The sequence below is a fragment of the Liolophura sinensis genome, chromosome 6 (assembly GCF_032854445.1).
Source record: "Liolophura sinensis isolate JHLJ2023 chromosome 6, CUHK_Ljap_v2, whole genome shotgun sequence".
NCBI lineage: Eukaryota > Metazoa > Mollusca > Polyplacophora > Chitonida > Chitonidae > Liolophura > Liolophura sinensis.
In genome coordinates, this window is record NC_088300.1 from 34348888 (window position 1) to 34363519 (window position 14632).

The 14632-nt window shown below is 39.2% G+C and overlaps 1 protein-coding gene and 1 long non-coding RNA gene across 2 annotated transcripts; both read right to left on the reverse strand.

Annotated features, from left to right (window-relative positions):
* Positions 1–5843: 5843 nt before the first annotated feature.
* LOC135467774 (uncharacterized) lies at positions 5844–7763 on the reverse strand. The gene is made up of 3 exons (XR_010444185.1): positions 7714–7763; positions 6854–6934; positions 5844–5983 (listed from the first exon to the last, which is right to left on the reverse strand). It is a non-coding gene; the product is annotated as an uncharacterized LOC135467774 (long non-coding RNA).
* Positions 7764–7769: 6 nt separating this feature from the next.
* On the reverse strand, positions 7770–13799 carry LOC135467122 (uncharacterized). The gene is made up of 5 exons (XM_064744882.1): positions 13687–13799; positions 12376–12420; positions 9717–9827; positions 7931–8094; positions 7770–7802 (listed from the first exon to the last, which is right to left on the reverse strand). The coding sequence occupies exons 1-5, from the start codon at positions 13691–13693 to the stop codon at positions 7770–7772; spliced, it is 360 nt and encodes a 119-aa protein (XP_064600952.1). The 5' UTR covers positions 13694–13799.
* Between the last annotated feature and the right edge of the window lie 833 nt (positions 13800–14632).

Sequence of the window (14632 nt, forward strand, 5' to 3'; positions counted from 1 at the left end):
GTATATGTAAAGACACATAATGACTCATCTTCGTTTTATGGCTGAAAAATTGTTAAGAACGACGTTAAACCCCAACATACATAAATACATACATACATACATACGCACGGAGGCCCCTGCAGTATGGCATAAAGCTGATGCATACATGCGTGCATGAGAATTCACGCAGGCCTAAGTCTTCCCTCTTGACATCTGTATTGCCTGGAGTTGACGGCGTAAAACGTCAATCAAATATAACCTGAAAGCTGCGGTTACCTTGATTATGGTATATAACACCAGTCAAAAGAAGAAATAAATCTGAGTTCTCATTTTGTCTTGCATGACGGATTCTTACGAACTAATGTCTTTCACATATTCCTCTTTGGAAGGTGTAATCTGTGTTATTACAGCATGTAAAAAGAATTTCAAACCTGTAAAACCCTGTCAAAAACAACAACCATTAATAAATGAGGTACATGGCGTCTTAGAATCGCGAAAAGAAAACACCATATAGACCAAACATGCACGTGCTTGATAAAGTATTCCACACAGGGGCTTAAAAAACATACCTTTGTCCTATAGTGATTTTGCATAACCGAGATAACACGTAAGGAAAAAGGGCTGTGGCGCCCTTAGGCGTGTTTTCACCCATCGAATTCCAAAATATTAGGTTTTACTATTTGTTGACTTTTCTTTTTAACTCCAATGCATGTTAATTCCGCTGGTGGAGTTTTACGTCAGGTATGTCTGCATTGATGGACCATCATCGTTGTGAACACCAGTTGGATAAACAAATGTTCTGGAAGTCTTTACTGGTTGCACAATAAATATAATATGCCCTGGTTACTGTTTTAAGCTCGTCACACAGAAAAATATCTTTATCAGTCCACAAGAGAGCGAAAACGGCTCCATGAACTTGTTTTTGAAAGAATTATTAAAACTAAAAAAAAGTGAAAAGCAATTTTGGTAGCGAGTATATCTGATTTAACAGGTAGCTGATATCGGCCATAAATTGAAAGGAAATGACGATAGAATGTCGGATTTGTATGCTGCTAAATCCGCTGATTGTCGCAAGGAGGTCACAGCTTGGTGAAGGTGAAAACTGAAAGGAAAACATTCTGATGAAAATAGCAATCTACATGTGGCCATCTGCTCCATATTGATGGTTAGGGTCAGGCCGCCCTGCATGAAGGATAGACTGTTCTATATTGATGGTTCCGGTCAGACCGCTCTCCACGAGTGATAGACACTCAACTTGTTTTGCTCTCCGAGCATGTTTGTGAATGTATATACATGTAGGGTCAACCCTCACTGAACTTGTGTGCATTAGTAGAGGGTAAAGCTCGGAATACCGTTGAATACCGTTATAGTATATGGTAGGCGAAAATAAACTGATTTCGTAAATGGCTTCATTCGTGCCTTCAATTGTGCTTTCTATCACATGATGTAAAAAAAAGGAACATGTTCCCTTGGATCTGTGTATTCAAAACATATATTCATGTATGAAACTAAGGTTGTATAAAGTTCCATCAATTTAATGAGGCTCACTCCACCTAAGTGGTCATCCATCATATTTTACAGTTTCATGGTGTCCAAATTAAGGCCATTCGCAAGTAATTCACGAGCTTCCTAAAGTGGAAGGCATGTGATCTAAAACCAACTCTAACACAACCTGAATGACCGTATATGTGTGCTGTCAACGGCTTTGTACTATCAACGAACTCGAGAATATATTGCCGATGTGCATGTAGGGGAGTTTCTAAAACTTCCTTCCAGTGTATACTGACGTCGACAAATTTACATACAACATGAACCAACTGACTGGAGACATCTTTCAAATCACATGCATTTACAGCTGATTGAGAAAGTTGCACATACGTATAAACGTTAAGTTACTATATAAAGTGTTAGTGAATCAAGGAACATTTCACTATATATATATATATATATATATATATATATATATATATACATACCGACCAGAAATAATAATTTATTATGTTTGGCTGTTTTCTAAACTTTTCTTAAATTATATTATTATATTGTACCTATATACATGTCAGTGTCAGCCAGACTTACAGGTGGAGAAATCCATCGCACCTCAGCACCTGGATGTAACTGACTGACAAACCTCCTGACTTCAGTTCGCAGCCAAAGCAGTGACAGCTGGATACGGAGACGTGTTTCCTGATGGGTCATAGGTTAGCTACGCGACAAACTTGTACATTGCGGGTCAGGCAGCCAGCTAGCGATACATTCCGCACCAGAACCTTGTACAAACATAACATACATGTAACTTTGTTATAGATATCATATCATATCATATTTGTCCAAATAAAACGGAACCAAGAAATGAGTAATTGAACATTTATAATTGGAATAGTTTGTATTTACACGTATTTTGCACAAAAGCCAACATAGGGGTATATATATATATATATATATATATCTATATATATATATATATATATATATATATATATATATATATATACAACAATCACATAAATAAATGTACACTTATGTATAAATTTCTCTCTGGGAAAAAAAAATCAAACAAAAACTATCAAAAAAGGGCCACAGTGGGAGGGGGGGAGGGAGCGAAAGTCTATCATAACAATCGAAAGTGGTGAACATAAATGTAATGGAAGACCTTTAAACGATCCAAATCAATACGACAGGTCGACCCCTTGGAATTGATTCGGCAATTTGAGTCATGCCGCTTAATAGTAGACAATGTAAAACTATAGTAGACAATTATTGATAATAAAAGCACTTAAAATCACCGGGGTCTAAACATGCATGTATGAACACTGAAAAAAAAAAAAAAGCATGAAACTTCATAAGCTGATCGATTCATGATCCACTGACGTTAACTGGTGTTTATTCAACAGTGTTTCGTTTATACGCGATAAGACACTATATACATGTGTGGGTGAAACAAATTCTTACACTATCATTATTATTACTATTATTATTATTATTATTATACATATCCATTAAGCGAACTTTTAACAAATATCACATTCAAGTTGAAAGACGGCACACACGCACATGTAGGCCTGCATGTATATATATAGAAATAAAACACATTTTTAAAATTAGAACTGTTAAGGGAGGTAACTTGACCCAAAATACTTCACGGATACAGATAAAACATTTCAAAACAGTTATATCCCCTGCATGGTGCTCCAAAAAGACGCATCATAAAGTAATAAGGAGATTGTACCTAAGTACATACATGTAATTAAGCACGAATTGCTTAATTGAAATGAAGCATAAAACGATACTGAAGAAAGAATCTGCATCCAACCTTAATTTTTCACCTTTGCAACAGGGTGCTATTTTTCTAGGAAGCAATGATGTAGTACAAGTGTTTATAACTGTGGAATACATAAATAGCTATATACATTAAAATGTTATAAATGTCTTTTGGAAGTTGTACATATTTACATAAACGTTATTTTGAGACATAAACACTATTTTGAGACATAAACATTATTTTGAGACATAAACACTATTTTGAGACATAAACAAAAAGTCGGGACTAGTTAACTGATTAAAAACAGATCGAATTTACATGTCAGTTACAGTAACCTGAATTACAAGTAACTTCCAAGTAGTGAAAAACATTGGTTTTGACTAATCCCGACAATAGTATGGCAAGTATTAGCAATGGTGTGGCTGAATAAAATTCGAGTGTATAGGTATATACATGTAGTATAAAATAAATATAGGACACCAAATTTGACAAGCACAGATGTCACCATTTACAGACAATGTTTAGCGTGTTTAATCGTTGAATTTCTACACAGACTTGGACTATATATACATAGCCAAGGAATGTAACAAAGAAGCCTTATTGTACAAAACTCTATAGTCTACCATGCTTGCGTTCATATATTTTCATTAGTTCTCTGTGGTACATTTGTTTGTTTAGTTTTATAAATACCACTAGAATTGTAGGAAAGCAGGCATGTTGGACTACAAACTCCAGATTGGCAACAAGCACCAAACACATGTAATCATTGTGTATATATATATATATATATATATATATATATATATATATATATATATATATATATGATCGCTTTTTTATGCCATGCTCAAGGATATTTCAACGGCCGGTGGTCGGAAGTGTCAATGTTGGACCGCATAGACGTGCCTCAATCATTCTTGCCACACCTAGTTCGCGCGCGTGCGTAAGCAAGACAACATATTCTATTGGTGCCAGTCTAAACCAAAGCCTGTTTGGCTATTTCTGGTTTTGGAGTCAGTGAGCAAAGAGTTTATAAACCAAATGTAGCCTGATTACCATTTACAGAATCTGGAATGCTGGTGTCAGCTATATTTGGGCAGAACAGTGTGTTCCACACCATTATTAACCAAAGCGTTGTGAAGCAGGCTGTTGTGTCTTCATAAAATGCAGCAAAAGATATATAAAACAGCCCACCAACATAAACACAGGACATGATGGAGTACACTTCAGTAAACATATTGAACATTCTATGGCACTTAAACTATAAAAAATAAATAAAAAATGAGATCAACGTTTGTGTGCTGCTTGAAATAATAAACTGGCTGGATTAGTGACTAGTAATAATAAACTGGCTGGATTAGTGACTAGTAATAATAAACTGGCGGGATTAGTGACTGGGTGGATTAGTGACTAGTAATAATAAACTGGCTGGATTAGTGACTAGTAATAATATACTGGCTGGATTAGTGACTAACAATAATAAAATGGCTGGATTAGTGACTAGTAATAATAAACTGGCTGGATCAGTGACTAGTAATAATAAACTGGCTGAATTAGTGACTAGTAATAATATACAGGCTGGATTAGTGACTAGTAATAATAAACTGGCTGGATTAGTGACTAGTAATAATAAACTGGCTGGATTAGTGACTAGTAATAATACTGACAATAACTATAAAACTTTGTAAATTCTTACTTCACAGATCTTCTATAAAACCACATCACCACAATAATATGCTATAACCTAGATATGTCATTTAAAAGGAAGTTGTAACTCATCATCTCATTTATTATCTTGTCCAAGAGCTGCTGAGGAAAAAAGACTGAGCAATCAGAGTTTGGCTATAGGCCATTCAAACCACTGACGGCTGACAGAGGATGACGTGAGATTCATGGTTAAAGCTGAATCTGTCACACTCGAATGCACAGGGCTCCATGTACTGTGTCAATAATTCACTATCACAAAAGAATCCAACTTGACTTTATTCTGTTCTCTTTGGGAGATGCACTATCTGGTCAATAATTCACCACTGTCTTTACTTGTCTCACTCAAAAAGAATCCAACTCGACTTTATTCTGTTCTCTTTGGGAGATGCACTAGCTGGTCGATAATTTACCACTGTCTTTACTTGTCTCACTCAAAAAGAACCCAACTCGACTTTATTCTGTTCTCTTTGGGAGATACACTAGCTGGTCGATAATTCACCACCACCTTTACTTGTCTCACTTACAAAGAATGTAACTAGACATTATTCTGTTCTCTTTGGGGAAAAAGAATGTCATAGGGTGGAGGAAGGTCAGCATCTGCTAGAGCAGGGCCTTGGCTACTGGGTGTCGCAGGGGCTTGGGAGGGGTATGGAGGGGCTGGGGGAGCAGAGGATTGTTCTGGGGGTAAGAGTGGAGCTGAGGGTTGTATAAAGTCTTCCCGACTCTGACCAGAGGTGTCTTGTTGGGGAGGCCCCCCAGGGGACACTTCCCAACTGTACTGCTGGTTATTCAGAAGCTGGGCTTGTGAGCCCTCATCTCCGGTGTAAGAGTCATTTATCTGATGTGAGGGAGCTTGAGAATGTCCTGGGGTGTGTGCCTCCTCCACAGGGTTACCCCCGTAACTGTAAGAACTTCTGAATATGAAGGGGTCAGCTGCTGGCATCTCCACAGCTTCTTCGCACTGAGGTATGTGTGTAGATGCAGGTGAGGGAGACGGGGAAGGCGTGCTACTTATCAGCTTCTTGTATACACAGCCTGCAACAAGATTGACATTTTTATTATTTACTTGAATGGTGTTCACTAGTACAGTATACTTGCCATAAAAATTTGAATGCATTTCCTGCGGCAAATTTTGATATAATTATAAAGTGTTACATTTGTTGTTGAAGCCTGCATTTTTTCAGTAGGTTTTTGTCTCACCTTTCCCCCCCAAAAAACAAACAGCTTTGTAAGATTAATAGAACTCATTAGAATGAAGCAAATTGTGTCAATCAGTCATGGAGAAAATCTTGGGCCAAATAAGGCAGTTCACTGAGTCATGAAACAAAAATAAATTGTGAATTGTATAGAATCAAATTCTTTCAAAGGAAACAGGTAGGTTTACACACAACTACAATTATTCTAACAAAATAACAATTGCCAGGAACCTAAATGCAAGTACATTTATTTATTTATTTAATTGATATTTACGTACACAAGAATATTTCACTTATACAACAGTGGCCAGCATTATGATGGGTGGAAAACAAGCAGACCCTGCGGGAGGGGGTGGGGGGTAAGGAGTGAGGGGGTGAGGGGGGAGGGGGGACCCATGACTGAAGTACGCTTGTCATACACAATAATAATTTCATCAAACTTCAGCCTCTGAAGTAGCAGAACACACAAAAAAGAAGTTAAGGTCATTTAGCAGACCACTGAAACCACAGTTGCTTTCTTACGTTGAATGAATTATCATGACTTAACGCCATATCGTTGCTTACTTAGGTGTTTTTGGATTGAATAAAGTGCAACCAAAAGTTTGATTAGGATTAAAGGCTATTAGCAATTTTGTCAAAAAAACTGTGTTTGTCAAACACATAACTTAAACTCGCATTCATTTGTAGAAGACAATATCATCAAACTCACCACCCAAACTGCACCCTATGGCAACGACAACAACAGCTATAATAAGCCATTTGCCAACGTAACCCAGTGCCGAAGCTGAAACTGTGAAAGGAAATAGTAGCTAGAAATAACCAAATTAACAGAATTCATATGTAAATTTAAAACCTGGATTAGCTTGATCTGAGGAGCCACCAAATCGATATGCATACCAAAAAGTATCAAAAGTATTCGAAGCAGCGAACCAATAGAAACCAACGCCCAATCAGAATGAAGGAAATCATTAAATAGGCAACTTTGTGCATATATTGATCTGATTTTGGAAATTGATCTGCACAAAAGGTTTTATCAAAATGGTGCCATATACATGTATATCAGTTACTGCATTGTATAAAACCAAGGATCAATGAGCAAAACAAACAGAGGCGGTGACTTTCCTATGAAGTACACAAGCATGCGTCTTGACCCCACGAAATGATGAGGTCACATCTGACCTCTGAGGTCATTTGCCATTGCTTGGAGTGGTTAATACATCAGAACAGGTAGACCTTTCCAACTTGATACGCTGAGAAACAATTTCACACATTAAAACAGACACGCTCATAGAAGTCTACACAAATATAGAACACTACCAAAATCTCACCAGTCATACTGGCAGAATCAAAATGTCCCTAGTAAGTCTGAAGTCAAAGAAAAAAAAATGAACTTCCGATTCACAGGGTATACGCGTAGGATTTGAACTTCCGATTCACAGGGTATACGCGTAGGATTTGAACTTCCGATTCACAGGGTATACGCGTAGGATTTGAACTTCCGATTCACAGGGTATACATGTAGGATTTGAACTTCTGATTCACAAAGTACAAGCTAATATAAAAACTCACGTGAAGAAGATGAACAGTTTTTCTCATCCGATCCATCCATACAGAAATTGACGCCATCACAGGAATGTGACGAACTGTAACATTTTGCACTGAAATAACAGTTTTTGGTTCCCCAGTAGCAGTCCATGCAGTTCGTCGTGTTGCTGCCATCCGAACACATCTGTAATTTGCTGCACTTCTCTTTGTATTTGTGACACTTTTTGGCTTCCAGGAGCACGGTGTCACACTTGTAAGTTCCCGCTGGACAGCAGTATTTCTCATCTCGCCCATCTATACAGTCCTTCACCCCATCACAGTAATCTACTGCACGGTAACAGTTACGCCATTCATCACACACCGCAAAATCGTTGTTGTCTACGTCAGGTTCCGGGCAGCTTTTTACTGATTACAAAAGGAATAAAGATTAGTGGACTGATTATTATAATTGATCACTTATATTTTATTTATTCATTTTTTTTAAAGAAAATGTGAAGAAGATTTGTTTTGTAAGCTTGCTTAACAAAGGTTACTGCTTCATTACCATGATTTGGGTCTTCAAGGGAAGGGTGGAATATAGAGCAATGTCCCACAAGATCTAAATGGTCCACAAGCCAAGACACCACTGGTTCAAATGTGACTTCAGAAAATGTTTCTTTTTCTTTCTGGTTTTTTCTCTTTGGAAGAATTCCCGAAATATAACTGCCACTTGGTGATTGTAAATGGTCATTTCTTGGGCATATTTGCTGTTTTGTATATATACATGAATACAGAACTGCCACCACAGCAACAAGACAAATGTTCAGCATACATCATTAGTTTCACTCGTCGTTGTTCTTCCAACAGTAGTTGGTTTGACAATGTTCATTTATCATGGACTTACATCATTCAATGTTTCACTGAGAGCTGAAAAAACCTTACATTAATACCCATTTTAAATCCCTAAGATGAAGACTGAAAAGCTTATGTATACTCATATATAATATGTTGAAACAGGCCCCAAAATAGTTAAAAAAAACATTAGGTCTGATGAATCCTATGTGTGATGAATCCTAGGTGTGATGAATGAATCCTAGGTCTGATGAATGAATCATAGGTGTGATGAATGAATCCCTGGTCTGATGAATCCTAGGTCTGATGAATCCTAGGTCTGATGAATCCTAGGTCTGATGAATCCTAGGTCTGATGAATGAATCCTAGGTGTGATGAATGAATCCCAGGTCTGATGAATCCTAGGTCTGATGAATCCTAGGTCTGATGAATGAATCCTAGGTCTGATGAATCCCAGGTCTGATGACTCTTAGGTCTGATGAATGAAACCTAGGTCTGATGAATGAATCCTAGGTCTGATGAATCCTAGGTCTGATGAATCCATTAAATGTTGTATTCATTTGCTTTAAAGCAACGTAAGAAGTGTTAAGGCTAAGGTTTTGAAGGAAAAAGACAAAAAATGAAAGTTTAGGTATTAACTGGCTGTTATATCTTGCCAGTACAATTACTATCAATGACCTATAAAAATTTCACCCATGACAAAATGAAAGGTATCCTTATAGATGTTCCATGGTAATGCAAGCTGGAAGAGACAATTATCTGAATTACTACTATACATCTCACCTTAAGTATGGTAAAAATGCATTTTCACATGCACATAAAGGTATTAAAATGAAACTATTGATGCCAACACTTTATTTTTTCTGACAACAAATTACTGAAACTTCACCAAAAACTCATAAATGGCCCTATTTTTTTTAAAGGGGGATAAATCCATCAGAACCAAGTGATTTATATCACTGGAAAAATTCCAAACTTTAGGTGAAAAGCAGATCTCATTTTACCTGAATCAGACAGTTCCACTTACTTTAGAAAGGTGGTCTGAGGTTTGTTTGCAAGGTGGGATGATATATACTACCGAAAAAATGTGAGTTTCAGCACCAAAAGTCAAACATTATGACATTATTATATGCCCGTAAAATATACCTCTAAGGTATTTTACTGTTGTTAAATATACTAAAAGTTGGTCAACATACACAGATGGTATCTCCATAATTTACAATCCAGGGACTGTTGACAAGAACCTTTGTGTCTACACTCTGTGTCTTTCCCGGCAAGACAGTCCAACATCATCATGACAGGGAGCTCTGTAAAACAAGTGGAAATCAAGATTTGTACATGTTAACTTACTTGCTGTCTCCCACTACCCTGTCTCACTTGCAAGCTGGGAGAGTTGCTGGGCCAGCACTCATATTTGTCCTTAGTCCCTGTATAATTGTTTGTATGTACTGTTTGTATTTGTTTGTGCAGGGATTGGGGAAAAACAGTTTTGTGCAAACTGACCAAGTTACCTTCAATAAATAAAGATATCATTATTATTACAGTAAACAGGCTGTTTTTCATGGTTCATAAAGAGTTACTGTAATTCACCTCAATCCAGCTTGTAAAAATACATTTTCAAATGCACATAAAGGTTTTAAATGATACATTTAACAGTTAAGTTTTTCTAATGTGAAATTAATCAAACCCCAAACTTCTAACAAGTGGCCAAGCTGGATGCATCAATCAGAATCAAGCAAAATGTGGGACTTGAAAAAAAACTCAACTTTAGAGGAAACAGAGTGACTGTTCATCTTTACAAATTTTAAAAATGAAAAATTGAACAGCATCAGATACAAGCTGAGAGGCAGTGGTAAAAACCCGAAGCACTGAGATGTAGTTCTAAGTCTAGCCCCGAAGGCTCCGCCTGGTATTGTTGGAGTCTCCACACTAACAGTGTTAATTTCGTACTTAACCAAGGCCCAGGGTGATTGTCTTTGTTATCAAACAAGTCTCATGCAAATAAAAGACAACAACCTTAAGACCTGCTTTCCACACATAAGTTTAGCCAGTGGGGTGTATCAGTGTCTTTGAGATACCCTATTTTGACACACAAAAATTAACACAGGAGAGTTGGGGAAAACAGGAGAAAATAGGAAATGAGACAAATTCTGGTTAGAGGTATGTTTCCGAACGCACCGCCACCATATGTTGCCATTCGCTTTAGAATAGATTTATTATAGCCATCCATGGCACACATGCCTCACGCATGGCACACACGCTTCACCCACGGCACACACGTCTCTCACCCATGGCACACAAGCCTCTCCCACGGCACACACGCCTCACCCACAGATCACACGCCTCACCCACAGCACACACGTCTCACCCATGGCACACAAGCCTCTCCCACGGCACACATGCCTCACCCACAGCACACACGCCTCACCCATGGCACACAAGCCTCTCCCACGGCACGCACGCCTCACCCACAGATCACACGCCTCACCCACAGCACACACGCCTCACCCACGGCACACATGCCTCACCCACAGCACACACGCCTCACCCACAGCACACACGCCTCACCCATGGCACACAAGCCTCACCCACGGCACACATGCCTCACCCACAGATCACACGCCTCACCCACAGCACACACGTCTCACCCATGGCACACAAGCCTCTCCCACGGCACACATGCCTCACCCACAGCACACACGCCTCACCCACAGCACACACGCCTCACCCATGGCACACAAGCCTCTCCCACGGCACGCACGCCTCACCCACAGATCACACGCCTCACCCACAGCACACACGCCTCACCCATGGCACACAAGCCTCTCCCACAGCACACACGCCTCACCCACAGATCACACGCCTCACCCACAGCACACACGCCTCACCCACAGCACACACGCCTCACCCACAGATCACACGCCTCACCCACAGCACACACGCCTCACCCACAGCACACACGCCTCACCCACAGATCACACGCCTCACCCACTGTCACCATCTTGAAGTGCTACATGCATGTCCTTCTTCATCGTGGATCAGAGGAAAGATGGCAGCAGTGGTCGAGGCATTTGTGCCATGGAGGCCTTCATGGCTATGATAAATCCATTGTAAAGCGAGGACAGTATAAGACAAGGAGTTGAAGTCTTTCGGGGCTACTTTAAGTGAGGAGTTTTGTCAGTTACCTGGCCTTCTGAAGTGCTTTCTCATGTGTCCTATCTGGTTTGCTACAGTTATTAACAAGACACCCTTCATATAACCAGACACCCTTAATATAACCACACACCCTTCACATAAGCAGACACCCTTCAAATGACCATAGACCCTTCATATAACCCAACACCCTTCACATATCCAGACACCCTTCATATAACCACACACCCTTCATATAAGCAGACACCCGTCATATGACCATACATCCTTCACATAATCAGACACCCTTCACATAGCCAGACACCCTTCATATAACCAGACACCCTTCACATAACCAGACACCCTTCATATAACTACACACCCTTCACATAACCAGACACCCTTCAAATGACCATACACCCTTCATATAACCCAACACCCTTCACATAGCCAGACACCCTTCATATAACCAGACACCCTTCATATAAGCAGACACCCTTCATATGACCAGACACCCTTCACATAATCAGACACCCTTCTTATAACCAGACATGGAAAGTATTATGCCGGATCCTATTGGTCAGTTGTGTTCTTCAGAGGCCCATGGAGTCTTTTGATCATTTGACGGAGGATTTCCATTATGCATCACATTTCATTCCCTACAGGTTTCTGTTTAAACGGTATTACTGAAGGAAAAGATATGGGACTACTATCTATACAAACCTAATGTAACAAATGCAAGCACCACCAACTCTGATCTCCAGGTCTCTGAAATGAAGAAAAAAGAAGAGAAATAGGTAAACATTAATATTATTGTTCAGACAAGATTTTGAGTCAAGTTATACAATATTATGCAAAAAATGCAAATGTAAGAGTTAAGTTGTTTGTTCATTTGATTGTTCTTCATTTCCATACTAGTGGGAAGATCTGCCAGCAGCCTACGGATGGTCATGGGTTTCCCCCGGGCACTGCCCGGTTTCCTCCCACCATAATGCTGGCCGCCGTCATAAAAGTGAAATATTCTTGAGTACGGCGTAAAACACCAATCAAATAAATAAATAAATAAATAAATCAATTCCATACTCAAGAAATTTCCCCTTACGTGACTGAGATTCATTTTATGGACAAAGGAAACCAGAGCACTCCATGTAGGCCCAGAACTAGCAATCTTTGACAATTTACAGACAGGTAACCTGCTGATATGCCTACTTTATTGGTGGAAGAAAAGTAGCCTTTATGCACATTATACTGTAGACTCTTGTATCCATCTAACAGGCTTTCTATAACCGCTACACAGAACATGCAGACCAATCATATTATTCATAGTTCCTAACACCCGGGCTCCTCGCAAGGAACAGGAGGTGATAAATAACATAAAGTCAAATTGTGCAAAATGCTAATTTTTGCCGATTGGAACACTGGAACTATTATATGTGATGGGTAGATACATCATGATTGATTTTTCAGAGTGAATTTCTAGCCTAAAAGCTATATTTTTATGTTTTATGCTAAAACCATCATCAATGCCTATCTCACCTAGGTTAAATTCGCTTTGTTCTCATCTCCCACACTCTAAAACAGTCTAATCACATGATCAAAGAGTGTGCTGACCATTGGCTATGACACCAATGCAAAATTGTGAATACTGAGCCTATCGATGTAAGGGGCTGTGGATTGTGCAAACGGTCACACAACAGCTTGCTGTCATCAAGACGAAAGAAACAGTCAGACAAGAGGGGTTGACAAATCCCTAACCCAGGCCAGGATCGAACCCACACCTCTCGTGTCCCACTACTCGGCCAAGACCTTCTCCCAAAACTTATACAGTCTATCCTTAAATTTCTACGAGCATATGACATACAAGGTTGATTCGAGTACCTGTATTTCGACGGAATGGTAGTGTTCTAGGTTTATAATTTCGGTCTTTTTCTCCGAGTTGGTTAATTACACTATCGATAACTGGCCTTCGAGTAATTCACGTTCTTTCAAATAGACGAAAAGTAACATAACTCCTTTCGTCACAAAATGTCTTACCAAGCATGGTACTGCAGAGATAAGTGTCACATCACTATTGATTGGTCCATCGCCACACTGATCAGATGAACACTAACCTACACTAGTCAGCCATTTACTGTTTACATTTGCTCTGTGTTGTTGAAGCGCCGAGAATGACCTTGACCTTCCAGGTCACTATGGCCTTGGCATTTCGATAAGGTTATTGGGTGCATTGCATTATATCTTTTTTAAACCACATGTACTTCTATGTTCTCTTGTCAGCATACATGAAATAGGCATGATATGCTCTCTTCTAACTTGAATATTTTGCGAAGTAATACATTCGTAAAATTTGATATAATAGTGTTAAATCAGTAAAGGAATTAAAATGGCTTTCATTTCATTATTGACTTATTTATTTTTTTAAGTGATTGGTGTTTTACGCCGTACTCAAGAACATTTCACTTTCATGACCGCGGCCAACATTATGGAGGGACGAAACCCACGATCATTCGCACAATGTTGCAAGACCTTCCCATGCATGTACGGCCGGAGAGGAAACCAGCATGAGCTCGGCTTGAAATCACAGCGACCGCATTGGTGAGAGGCTCCTGGGTCACTGCGTCGCGCTGGCGCGCTAACCACCTCGGCCACGAAGGCGGCCATTTCATCTTTGATGTTTGTCTATAGATCACAGGTATTTACGTGTAGAGAATACTCACCAATCGAGTGGTAAGTTCAGCATTGGCTAGAAAGATTACGGTTAGGCACTTTATACATGAATTCTTTAGACATAAATTTTTTAGAGATTAACTTTTGCTGGGACTAAGTATACAACATCTATTATACTGTTAACCATGATCGTAGTCAGATATTTAAGTGATAACAATACATATTCTATATTAATATAATTTCATACTGTCCTTGTCGGAGTACCGTTATATTGTTCAAGTCAATTCCTCCAAAACTCTCGTACAAACACTAG

Bases quoted from the DNA above. Each gene is read 5' to 3' on its own strand.
- LOC135467122 (XM_064744882.1), bottom strand. The intron at 9,828-12,375 runs GTTTGTATAGAT...CTTGTTTTACAG, and splicing joins GCTTGCATTTGTTACATTAG to AGCTCCCTGTCATGATGATG. The intron at 7,803-7,930 runs GTGCTCCTGGAA...CTGTTATTTCAG, and splicing joins GAACTTACAAGTGTGACACC to TGCAAAATGTTACAGTTCGT.